The sequence below is a fragment of the Erinaceus europaeus genome, chromosome 6 (assembly GCF_950295315.1).
Source record: "Erinaceus europaeus chromosome 6, mEriEur2.1, whole genome shotgun sequence".
Lineage (NCBI taxonomy): Eukaryota > Metazoa > Chordata > Mammalia > Eulipotyphla > Erinaceidae > Erinaceus > Erinaceus europaeus.
Genome location: NC_080167.1, coordinates 58,163,842 through 58,176,664, shown reverse-complemented (window position 1 = coordinate 58,176,664; position 12,823 = coordinate 58,163,842). Strand labels below are relative to the sequence as shown.

Sequence of the window (12,823 nt, the reverse complement as noted above, 5' to 3'; positions counted from 1 at the left end):
TTGTCAATGGTGTGTCAGGCCCTGGATTAGAATCTTTGCACTACGTAATAGCATCATGGAGAGCACCAAGGAGACTCCACTGATGGTGGGCCAGTATGTTGGTCTCTCTCTCTCTCTCTCTTTCCCTCTCCTTTCTTTGTGTTTGTCTTTCCCTCTCTCAAAAGATAAAACATAAAAAATGGTTGGGCTGGAAGGCTGCCTTCTGACATCATACATGTGCAGGTCCTTGGTTCGTTCTTTGCTACCACATAAATGAATGAAACTGTCACCTTCCAATCTGGATGATCTGACTTAGCATTAGCCAGGGAATTAGTTAGTTCCTATTTCTGGTAGAAAGTGTAGTGACCAGCCTTTCCTGACTTCCTGTCTGAAACTCCTCTTCTGTTCTTCCATGGTATCTGGGACAGAGCTTTATTGTAAAGCTTCTATCATTTGACATTGTAAATTCTTTGCTTACTTATGTATCCCACTTGGTTTTCTTTTTTTAAATATTTATTTATTCCCTTTTGTTGTCCTTGTTGTCTTATTGTTGTAGTTATTATTGTTGTTGTTATTGATATCATCGTTGTTGGATATGACAGAGAGAAATGGAGAGAGGAGGGGAAGACAGAGAGGGGAAGAGAAAGATAGACACTTGCAGACTTGCTTCACTGCTTGTGAAGCGATTCCCCTCCAGGTGGGGAGCTGGGGGCTTGAACAAGGATCTTTATGCTGGTCCTTGTGCTTTGCACCACCTGTGTTTAAGCCACTGTGCTGCCACCCGACTCCCTAGGCTTGAATTTAGAACCTCATGCTTGAGTGTCCAATGCTTTATCCACTGTACCACTTCCCACTTTTTCTCTTTTTAAAATTATTTTTACAAAACCTTTATTTTTTAAAATAATTTTTTGTTATTAATAGTTTGTTACAGGATTATAAGATTATAATGTATAGTTCCATACCACATCCATCACCAAAGTTCTGTATCCCCACTCTCCCACCTCCCAAAGATAACCACCAGAGTTCTCACAAGTCTTACAGTTTGCTTACTTATGTTTACAAGAATACTTGCTTTCTTCTCCTTTTTTGATGTGATGCTAGGGAATGAACCCAGGACATGTGCAGTACCTTTGAGTGTAAGCCCCAAGAAAAATTTCTATTCTCTAAACTTTTGAGAGAGGGGAAAGAAAGGGAGAGGGAGAGGGAGAGGGAGAGAGAGAGAAGCGGAGGCACCATGGCATTGCTTCAATTGTTCCTCTGCTCCCCAGCACTTCAGGCACAGCAAAGCTGTGCACATCACTGGATGTGCTGTGAGCTGGTCCTGATGACAATGATGTGTTGCTTGTGTTAGGAGAGGGCCATAGGCTGGCTTGACCTTACTGAGAGGACTCTTTCTTGGACGACTGGCAGGGAAGCAGTCCCTTCTAGAGTGCTCTGCTCATGGTCAGATGGCAAAGCTCTAGAGGTAAATCATTAACTGACTTAAAGTTTCTGCTGTGAGAGGGCATCAGCCATGTGTCCGCACAGTCTATTGGTTGAAGGACCTCACACAACTTGAACTGAGTCCCTAAAATAGGGAGATGCCAGTGGGGATGGAAACAAAACTGATGAATAAATAATAATTTCACTTCAATATGTGTCTGAGGTAAGGCTTGTCAGAACTACTTTTTGGCCTGTTGTGGTATTAATTGTTCTTTAAAGTTTCTAATTGGTGGCTAAACTTATGTAACTTAAAAACAAAGGTGATTATCCTACTAGGGGAAGAGAGAGGCAGACTGGGAGTATGGACCGAACAGTCAACGCCCATGTTCAGCGGGGAAGCAATTACAGAAGCCAGACCTTCTACCTTCTGCAACCCACAATGACCCTGGGTCCATGCTCCCAGAGGGATAGAGAATGGGAAAGCTATCAGGGGAGGGGGTGGGATATGGAGATTGGGTGGTGGGAATTGTGTGGAATTGTACCCCTCCTACCCTATGGTTTTGTTAATTAATCCTTTCTTAAATAAATAAATAAATAAATAAAGATAAAAAAAACAACAAAAAACAAAGGTGATTGAGGTCCAGGAGATAGCACAGTGGATAAAATGTTGGACTCTCCAGAATGGGATCCTGAGTTTAATCCCTGGCAGTGTGAGTGCCAGAGTGATGCTCTGGTTCTCTCACAAATAGCGATGGCGTACTGGGTTAAGCACTCATAGTATAAAGTGCAAGGATCCTGGTTTGAGCCTCCAGCTCCCCACCTGCAGGGGGGTTGCTTCACAAGTGGTGAAGCAGGTCTTTTTCTCTCCCCCTTTCTATCTTTCCCTCCCTTCTCAATTTCTCTCTGTCCTATCCAATAGTAATAATAGTAATAAAGCAAAAGAAACAAATGGACTCCTGGAGCAGTGGATTCATAGTGCAGGGATTGAGCCCTAGCAATACCCCTGGAGGCAAAAAAAAAAGTCTTTAAAACAAAAACCAGAGATTGTGCCAGGGAGATGGCTAATTGGTAGTGCACAGGATTTGCATGTGTCAAGTCTCAGATTCAATCTCCAGCACCACATATGTCAGAGCTGAACAGTAATTTGGTCTCTCATAAAAATAAAATCAATTAAGTGTTTAAAGTAATAAAAATGGGATGTGGAGATAGGGCCAGCAGTTGTGCACCAGACTTGTAGGCATGAGGCCTCAGAGGTCTTAGGTTCAAACCTTGCATTGACTTTATGGCAGAGCTGAGCAGTACTCAGGTCAGTGATTCTCTCTCTCTCTCTCTCTCTCTCTCTCTCTCTCTCTCTCACACACACACACACACACACATTAAAATGGAGGGACTGGGAAGTGGCACATCTACTTGAATGTACATGTTACTATGCACAAGGACCTGGTTCAAACCACAAGTCTTCACGTGTGTGTGTGTGTGTGTGTGTGTGTGGAAACTTCATGGTGAAGCAGTGCTGCCGGTGTCTCTCCCTTTCCCTCTCTATATACTACTTCCTGTGCAGGCACCAAACCCCATCGACAAAACTGGTGGTAATAAAAAAAATTAAAGTATAAAATAATAAAGGTGTAAAGTAGAAAAAATTGTAGTTAAAGAAAACACTTTTATTTTTGTTAAAATTTTATTAGTGACTTAATATTGATTTACAAAATTATAAGATAATGGGTATAATTCTGTACCATTCTCACCATCAGAGTTCTGTATCCCCATTCCCTCCACTAGAAGCTACAGTAATTCTCCCAAGGTTGCAGATAAAGGTTGACTATTCTTTCTCTCTTTTCTTTCTTTTTTTTTTTTTTAAATTCTTTTCTTTATTGGGAGATTAGTAGTTTACAGTCAACAATAAAATACAATAGTTTATACGTGTGTAACATTTCTCAGTTTTCCACATAACAATTCAACTGCCTCTAGGTCCTCATGTTCCAGGAACTGAACCCTTCCCCCCACTCCAAACTAGTCCAAATTCTGCTTTGTGTTTTCCTATTTTTCAACAACTTCTTCTTCTTCTTCTCCTCCTCCTTCTTCTTCTTTGTGATTTAATAATGGTTGACAAGGCTGTGGGATATGAAGTATACAGGTTGACTATTACTTCTATAACTATCTGTCTATATTCATACATATTTGTCCTTTTTATGGTCTTGCCTTTTCTCCCTTTCCAAGTCACACCCATACCTATTACTACTTTCAGATGTCTTACTTTTTTTTTTCTCCTCTCTCTGGGTCCTGATGGAGTTGGAGTTGAGAGCCCTCTGTTCATCTGTTCATCTTCCCCTATCATTTCTCCCCTGCTGGGAGTATGGACCAAAATCCTTATTGAGGTGCAGAAGGTGGGATTTCTGGCTTCTGTAATGCGTCTCCACTGAACATGGGTGGAAAACATGAACTTTTATAAGTCTATAACTGTTTCCATGAGGGTTGTGAGGGTGAATTACTTTTTGTATTAGTGACTTTCTAAGTCAGTAGAAAGAGATTTAACTTGAAGTAAGATATTGGGGTCCAGTGACCATAAGGAACAATTTCTTGGTCAAAGGAAGAGATACAAAAGGAGACTTCCTGTTGCATAATTAAATCAATCATCTACTGGAAGGAGGAAGACTGGGCCAGATGACAGGTTTGTACTGGGTCTCTGCTTATAGGACTTTGAATTTTGAAATAAAGAATTCCTTTAGAAGACATATGGCATTAAAATTCTTCTTCTGTCAGTAAAACGGCACTAAAGAATTTTAAAATGGACTGAATGCAAAAAAAGGAAACACAGAGAGAAACACATCTGAGAGGAAAATATAATTCTGAATACTCATTGCTTGAGAGAATAAAATGTCAGAATTACTCCCAATTTTAATACTTTCTGTTTTAGTTACACTTTCTTCTTAGTTACACTTCCTTTTTTTAAATATTTATTTTATTCCCTTTTGTTGCCCTTGTTGTTTTATTGTTGTAGTTATTATTGTTGTTGTCGTTGTTGGATAGGACAGAGAGAAATGGAGAGAGGAGGGGAAGACAGAGAGGAGGAGAGAAAGATAGACACCTGCAGACCTGCTTCACCACCTGTGAAGCCACTCCCCTGTAGGTGGGGAGCCGGGGTTCGAACCGGGATCTTTATGCCAGTCCTTGAGCTTAGCGCCACCTGCGCTTAACCCGCTGCGCTACAGCCCGATTCCCTACACTTCCTTTTTAATAAACATTTGATTATTATCTAATATGTACAGTGCCTCATAATGCGTGCTAGATGGTTAAGAAATTATACAATCCATAGCTAAAAAAGCCATTAAGTCAGTAATATACATCACACATCACCATTAATCTTTCTCAGAATTTTTTACTTACCTTTGATAAACAGATAGGATGTTAGGGACCAGGAGAAAGCTCTCCACTACAGGCTTACTAAACTGCAGGTTCTGGGTTCAAGCCCTGGCAGCCCCCATGGATAATGGAGTAGTGTGAAAGTGTCTCTTCTTCCTCCTGTCTTTTCTTGCCATCTAAAGAGGGAAAAGTTTACCCTGGCATAGTACATGTGTGAGATGCAGGTTCATTACTCAGAGGACCTCCTCCCCAGAAATTTTAATGGACCATAAATCTAAATGCTAAAAACTACTGACTTTTAGGTGATCCTATAAATAATGATCCTCCAACACACACACACACACACACACACACACACACACACACACACACACACGACTTTTTTCCTTCTTCCATTCTCTATAATTTTTCAGTGTATATCTTCCTCCTTCTTCTAGCTTTGAGGTATACACAACAAATGAAATTGTCAGATATTTAAAGCACACAAGAAGATGTTGTGATAATATATAGATACATGGGGAAAGGATTTCTCATTCAGCTAATTATAACATCCATCATTTCAGTTTGAGGAGAACATTTAAGTTCAGTTCATTCAGCCAATGTCACACAGTACCATTACTTCTGGTAATGTTATTCTTGAGCTCTCCAGATCACATTCATCTCATAGCTGGAAGTTTGTAGCTATCACCAACTTTTCCTATTTCCCCCACCCTTAGACTCAGGAGCTGTTTATAATTTTTTCTTTTTATGATGTTCCTATGAGCTCTACTTAAAACAGTAACAACAACAACAAAGCAGAGAACAAAAAACAAAGATCCCACATATAAAGAATGCTGTGTAGTGTTTGTCTTTCAATTTCTGGCTTATTTTGCTCAGCAGACCACCCTTCAGCCCCATCCAAAGTCTCAGGAAATTTGACTTAGTTCTGAGATGCTTTCAAATGAGTCCATTGGACCACAAATTATTGTTTTCTCTGCTTCTGAGCACAGCGATGAGTGGTTCAAAGGTGACTGCAGTGGAGAAGCCCCTTTAGAGAAAGTACCTCTTTGTAAAAGTCAAGCAGCTCAGCGCCATAAAGAATGGTATTTCATCTGTGTGGCCTGTACCAGAGGCTCAGAAGTCAGTACTTTCCCTTTGTCATGAAAAGCGGCAGCTCGGATATAAAATCTGACGGAATAATTCTTCAGGATTTGCCATGTGGTATTACTGAGTCTTCATCTGTGTGCTGGCAGCAGCTAGTGTTCACTTTTCACAACCAAGTCCGGCCAATCCCAACTGACCTTCCGCGGGCCCTGTCATGACCAAGCAGACTGAAGTCCTTCAGAGCTGCTGACTCACTTTGTTCTCAGGAGGCAGGGCCTGTTCTGCACCCGTCCTACCCCATTTTGTAGATTAGAAGACTGAGGTCTAGAGAGAGCTAAGTACTTGTTCAAAATCATATTACAGGTGCAGGGCAGGGCCGAACTGAGCTTGCAGGCCGTGTATTTACGTTTCTCCTACCTTTTGTAAAAGGATGCAAGGATCTGAGCGCTGTCTCCTCCCCCAAGATCTTAAGACCCAAACACCTTTTTGTTGCATCTGGTTCCATCCTGCCCAGCGCCTTCAGCTTGGTTTTCTGAATTAGGCCTGTGAGTTTGCAATTGCATATCTTAGTGCAGGTGAATAACTTTTCATAGACCCCGCGGTGGCTAATAGGAAATACAGTGCACAAGCGTGCCCACATGCTGACAATAATTCACATGATTCGGGCCTAAATTCACCAGTTGTTCTAGGACAGAGCAAAAGTGCGGGGGTTGGAGGGGGGGCCCTGGTTCCCCCTGCCCCCATTCAGGGTCCAAGGTCTGGGCCCGCGGGGACACTCTCACGTCAGAGGCGGGTGCGCGGGGGACCTGAGCCTCTGGCTTCCCCGCGGGTCTGAGGCTCCCGGGCCTGAGAGGTGGCTGCGCGCGTTGGGACCAGCCTGTCCCGGGACTGGATGATGCGGGGGCGGGGTGGGAGAGGCGCTGGGGCACCCTGCTGTGGGTGGCTGGAGGTGGGGGGGTGCACTGGCGTAGCGCGTCCCCCGCCACCCCTCGGAGACCTGGAACCTTAGCCTGAGGCGGGGTGGTGGTGCACCGGCGGGGTTTGCGCCCTCCCCGCAGCCCCTTCTCTACTCGCCGCTTCTCGCCCCCACCGCCGCCCACCGCTCGCCTCCCCGCCTGCGGCTGCGGCACTAGGCTCGCTCCCGGGCCACACCATCGCCCGCCCTCCCTGCCGGGGGCCCGCGCTCGCCCTGCCGGGGGCCCGACGTGCTCGTCCCCTGCCACTTGGGTCTGGGCGCGCCGGTGGGTTTGGCCTGCGCGGCGGCGGCGGCGAGGCGGGGAGCGAGCGGCGCGAGGGGCGGGCTCGGAGCGGGTGAGTCACAGTACCTGGAGAGAGCGCCGCAGAGCAGCCTGCCAGCCCCCGCGCCTGCCGCGCAGCGCAGCGCAGCGCCGACCCGACCCGCGCCCGCCGGCCCCGAGGGGTGCGGGGCCGCCGGGGGATGCCACAGAGGCTCCTGGGAGCCCCCTGCTGCCGCCGCTCCGCCGCCGTTCCCTGGAGCCGTCACCATGAACCCCCAGTGCGCCCGCTGCGGGAAAGTGGTGTATCCCACGGAGAAAGTCAACTGCCTGGACAAGGTGAGCGCGGGCGCCGAGCTGCACCTGCTCCCCGAAGTTTGGGCGCCTGGGCTGGAGGGCAGGGGCGCGCGGAGGAGGCGCCGCCGGGAGGGGCGGAGAGCCCGCAGGGAGTCCCGGGTTGGGGGACCCGCAGAGGCGTCTGTCCGGGCCGCCTCGGCCTCGGTGAGCTGCGGCGGACCCCTTCCCGCCCCCACCTCCATTCCCGGGCTCCGAGCCTTCCCGGACGGCGGCGAGGTGGAGAGGCAAATAGTAATTAATATGTCTTGGAGATGCCGCTGTCGCATAGCTAAGAATAATTCCGGCGGAGAGCGCTGTGGCCAGCCGGACCCCAAATTCCAGGGGAAGGGCTGCAGCGCAGCTCCAGCTCCCCGCCCCGCCCGGGCGCCGATGGAGTGGAACCGGCTGAGGAAGAGACCCGGGCACAGTCCTGAGCGACAGACATGGAAACCCACCGGAGGCGTTCGAGTGACATTCGCATTGTGATACAAATACCCCATTAATGCCGCCGTCATCCCCACAGCCTCTCCAGACTGTCTTCCTCGCTTTGCACTTGGGTGGAAGCTGGACAGCAATGGGAGCCGTCGACAGCTACAGTCCACCCCCACCCCTTGCCACCTAGGGTGGCCCAACTTCCGGTGGGCACTTTTATTCAGAACCTGCAGACAGGGTGTTCAGGCACTTTGTGCTTGATTCGTAGCTGTTTTGAAAGCACTTACTGGGTTCCCAGTCTCCATCAGCTCAGCCCAGAATTGCACTCTGCTGCTCCTCCAAGTCTGGACAGAACCTTGGCAACTCTACTGCGAGTCTATGCCTTGGGATGGAACGAACTTGACTTCCAGTTCTAATAACTGCTTGATTTATTGACTTAGCTGAGAGTAGGCAAACACACCCACTCTTACCTACAGTCATTTGGTTGTGTTTTTCAAGTGGGGGCGAGGTCGAGGGTGGAGGGGAGGAGACTGTCGTGCCCTGAACCTGTCTTCCTTCTGCTGGCACCTGTTCTGAAATTTTAAACATTTGTCATTTCCAGTATTGGCACAAAGGATGTTTCCATTGTGAAGTCTGCAAGATGGCTCTCAACATGAACAACTACAAAGGCTATGAAAAGAAGCCCTATTGTAATGCGTAAGTACTGCTACCTGGGACACCAGGTGTGGCACCCTATGGGAGCACAAGTGCCAGTGATGCTGCCAGATCTGAAGAACCGGCTCACTGTGTCACCCAGGAGTGGCAGGGGCCAGTGACCTCTTTATGTCAGTCCAGGTGTATGTCACTCTGATGTCCTAGGAGACCTTGTGCACATCTTCAACCAGAAGGCTAGTTTTTGAGGTTCGCAGCGCAGAGGCAGGGCCATGTGTGACACTCTGAAAATGTGTGGGCTCTGAAGTGCATGTCAGAAAGATTTCCATTTTAATCACACATCAGTTTCCATTTAAATCATAAGAGGCTGCAAGACTGCAATTTTATATCTGAACCTACTTGCACTGGGGGGAGGAGGAATCTCCATCACTTGGTCTTAGCAGAACCTGCTCCAGAGAGCCTGGAGCTAACATATGCTGCCAAAGAATTGAGACATTGCTATTTTGGGTAGGTGAGTAGCAGGTCTGTTGGTGGGGATTACAGAAGGCAAGCAAGCTTTCTTTGGCATGCATTTCTCAGGCATGCTTCTAGCCCATAGCAGTAGCTATTAAGCCACATTTGTACATTGCTTCCCATGTGCCCGGCCTGCTCTAAGCACTTTATGTATCCTGACTCATTTCCTCTGTATAGACCCTAAACTAAGGTACTGTCACTAACCCCAGCTGACAGGTAAAGATGCTGAGACATGGAGGTGAAATCACATGAGCAACTCAGGTCTCAGTGAGAGGCTGCAGGTGACAGAGCAAGACCTCCTTACTGGCTGAGGCCTGTGCTCCTCTCTTCCTTAAGCATCTTCCTATTGTGGGCTTCTGACCCTGATTATTAAACCTCTTTTGATTCCTCTGTGGGGCCTGCCCAATATGGGGGTGGCAGAGGACCTTGGCCTTCTGGCTGGACTATTGTCAGAGGATCATTTTCTCTAGAGTTTGTGAAGTAGGTTCATTTTGGGCTCTGGGAGATGAAGGCCCATGGTGAGTTCATGCTGCACTTGTGGCAGAATGTTGTCACAGACAGGAAGTATTTGGTAAATGATGCAATGTGCAGTTGGTGAACAGCTGCTAGTGTGGTGCTGGTATCTGCATCCAGAACCTCATACATGCAAGGCATGGACTCTACCACTGAGCCATTTCTCCTTCTCTTTAGTTTCCTTCTTCTGTGAAGCCAGGGTCTCCCCCGCTGCCTTTTCATTAAGATAGAGAGACCACAGCACTAAAGCTTCTCCTGATGTTGTTGTGACACTCCCATGTGATGCTGCGGTTTGAGTTTGGACCACACTATGACAAGGCACCCTACCTAGTGAGCTATCTCTGCAATGCCTCTTTAAAAATCTTGTTTTCTTCAGAGCCTAGGTTAGTGCTAGACTACAAATTTCAAGAAATCAGAAGAAGTGAGACTTTACACAGAATTCAGAACTTTTTAGGATAATTGAAACACACAGATATTTCCCAAACTCACTACTGTTGGCAAACCTTCTATACCCTACCTCTTCCTGGGGTGGTATGAAACAAAATGAGATTTCATTGTCATGGTCTCCTGGTCACCTGCTTCTCTCAAGGAGAGGTAGAAATGACTGATTGGTTATAGATCAAAGGTAGGTTGCAGTTACTAGAAGGGGAAAGCCTCCACAAGCACATAAATAGAATAATTATTCTTTGGTTAAAGGAAAGTAAACCATTTTTCCTGCAACTACTCCAGTCTGTGGCCAGAGTTGATTAGGCTTTATGGGCCACATCAGAATTCTTTATAGTTCCAGTGCCTGAAGCTTAGTCCTGCCATAACAGTGCTTTTTGGAGGTCCTGAGCAGGCCTCAGGGATATGGGGGAAGAGAAGTAATAGAGGGGAGGGAAAGGAAGAGAAAGCAATTTATAATATAATATATGAGGCTGGGGGTATAGCTCATCTGTATGATAGGTCCTGGACTTGAGCACAGTAGATGGCACAAGGATAGTGGAACTATGCTGAAATGTTGGTATGCTTCTGTTTCTCCCTGTCTCCAAAGAGAGAGAGAGAATGAGAGAGAGAGAAGGAAGGAAGGAAGGAAGGAAGGAAGGAAGGAAGGAAGGAAGGAAGAAAATTGGGCCAGGGAGGCTGCTCAGTGGTGGCATCACACATGTGAGAGAGCTTGAGTTCATTCCCTGGAAATATGTAAAAAAAATGATAATATGATATACTTTATATAAATGCATAGTAATGTATTTATACTTATGTGTATGTACACACATAGAGATAGTTAAGGAATTGAACTAAGAGAGCAAAAGGACAGGAAAGAGCATTGGAGTCTTTACATTGGGTTTCTTGGAAATTTATTGCCTAGTTTTAGTTCATTTCAATTAAAATGGATATTAGATTCTGGAAGCAGGGCATGGATTACTGGTGTGCCCTCTGCACAGTAAGCTAGTGCCCAGGCATGTTGAGATTCAGGCCGACAACAAAAAGTCTCTCCTTACAGTTGGGAGATGTCCCGCAGTGGGTTTTGTAGACCTTGAATCTTACTTTTAACAAGTCAGGTTTCTCTAGCTTGTGTACTTACAGATCTTTTTCACTAGAATCTCTCTGACATTCCCAGTACTATAAAAATTTGGGGGTAGGGGGTCAGGCAGTAGCACAGCGGGTTAAGCGCACGTGGCGTGAAGCACAAGGACTGGAGTAAGGATCTGCATTCGAGCCCTTGGCTCCCCACCTGCAGGGGCGTTGCTTCACAGGCAGTGAGCAGGTCTGCAGGTGTCTATCTTTCTCTCCCCCTCTCTGTCTTCTCCTCCTCTCTCCATTTCTCTCTGTCCTATCCAACAACGACATCAATAACAACAACAATAATAACTACAACAATAAAAAACAAGGGCAACAAAAGGGAAAATAAATAAATATTAAAAATATTTGGGGGTAACAGAGAAGCATGTTGCTTCTTGTTGGGGTTGGGGGTCCACTTTATTGAATGGACAGGAGCCTGTCTTTAGTGGGTGAATGAGCACAAAACCCATTTTTGAATTGGTTAAATCTATAATAGCTTTAAATTCGTGTGAGAGCTTTACATGCCAGCTCCAGAAAATGGAGCTTGGAAGAGTTGCAGGTTCTGTCTGCAGGGAAGCTTTCAGGCTGGACTACCCCAGTTCTCTACCCTCACCTGCTTGCCTGCCTGCCTGCCTGCCTCCCTTCCTCCCTTCCTCCCTTCCTTCCTTCCTTCCTTCTTTTTCACCAGAGCACTGCTCAGCTCTGGTTTATGGTGGTGTAGGGAATTAAACCTGGGATTTCAGAGGCTCCTGCCTGAGAGTCTCTTTGCTTAACCATTATCCTATCTATTCCTGCCCCACCCTCATCTTTCTAAGGGTGCACCCTGCTAGTCAGCACTGGGGATCTTGGAGCCTCTGCAGGAAGTCAGCTGGTGTGTGCCAATCAGCTGTTCCCTCTGGTCTTGGCCAGAAGGACTGCCATAATTTCTCTGGGTCAGTGGAGGAAAATTGATTCTCTGAAGCACACTGCTCCTGGAAAATGAAACATTCTGTGTCCCTGTAAAGCCAGATTTTCTCTAGTGTGGCTCAGGCATCAATCTACATACATGCTGAGGTGAAAATGGCTCTTCTCCTCTGTAGTTTTTATTGTGAGAATTTCCATATACACTAAATAAATTGTCACAAGAGTTACACAGTGTGCAACTGAATGCCTTCCAGTGCGATTCGACCGTTATTAACAGTTTATTTGCTTAATATTATTTATCTGATGATATACAAACACGTTTTTATTATTCTGGATCATTTATCAACCTCATGCATCAGGTTAGTTTCATGCATCATGCCTGATGTGTCGTGTGCATGACCCAGGGTTAAGCCCAGCCTCTACTCCATTGGAGGAAGTTTTAGTGTTTAGGAGGAAGTTTAGAGTCTCTGTCTCTTTATTTTTCCCCACACCTGAAAAAGTCAGCACAGACTAATGAAGTCTGATGACGACCAAAAACCAAACCAAACCAAACCAAACCAAACAAACAAAAAAGAAGTTACATTAGGCTGTGCTAAAAATGTCTGAAAGTATCAAAGAGCCATCATTACACCTAAGAAATAGAACAAAATTTTGTAACACCTAATGCCTTTTTTTTTTTTTTTGGTATTGTATATTCAGTATCAGTTCTTTAAATTTTGCTGTTAGATCTCTCTCTAGATGTGATCCAGAAGAATGAATCAGCAGACTTAATGCCAGGACAATAGGAAAGAGGGCAGATTGAAGGTTGGCGGGAGAAACAGGAGGCCTGGGCTTAACTAAAGTTTTAGTCTAGT

General features: G+C 46.0%; 1 protein-coding gene across 2 annotated transcripts in view; it reads left to right on the top strand.

The window, feature by feature from the left end:
* The first annotated feature begins 7,048 nt into the window (after positions 1 to 7,048).
* NEBL (nebulette) overlaps positions 7,049 to 12,823 on the top strand; it is a 410,755-nt gene continuing 404,980 nt past the window's right edge. The window contains exons 1-2 of one of the 2 annotated variants that reach the window (XM_007526311.3): positions 7,049 to 7,418; positions 8,449 to 8,543. In XM_007526311.3, coding sequence (XP_007526373.1) covers positions 7,350 to 7,418; positions 8,449 to 8,543 — 164 coding nt within the window. In that variant the 5' untranslated portion in view covers positions 7,049 to 7,349. The remainder of the gene's footprint in view (positions 7,419 to 8,448; positions 8,544 to 12,823) is intronic. The other variant, XM_060192259.1, reaches the window with a different exon arrangement.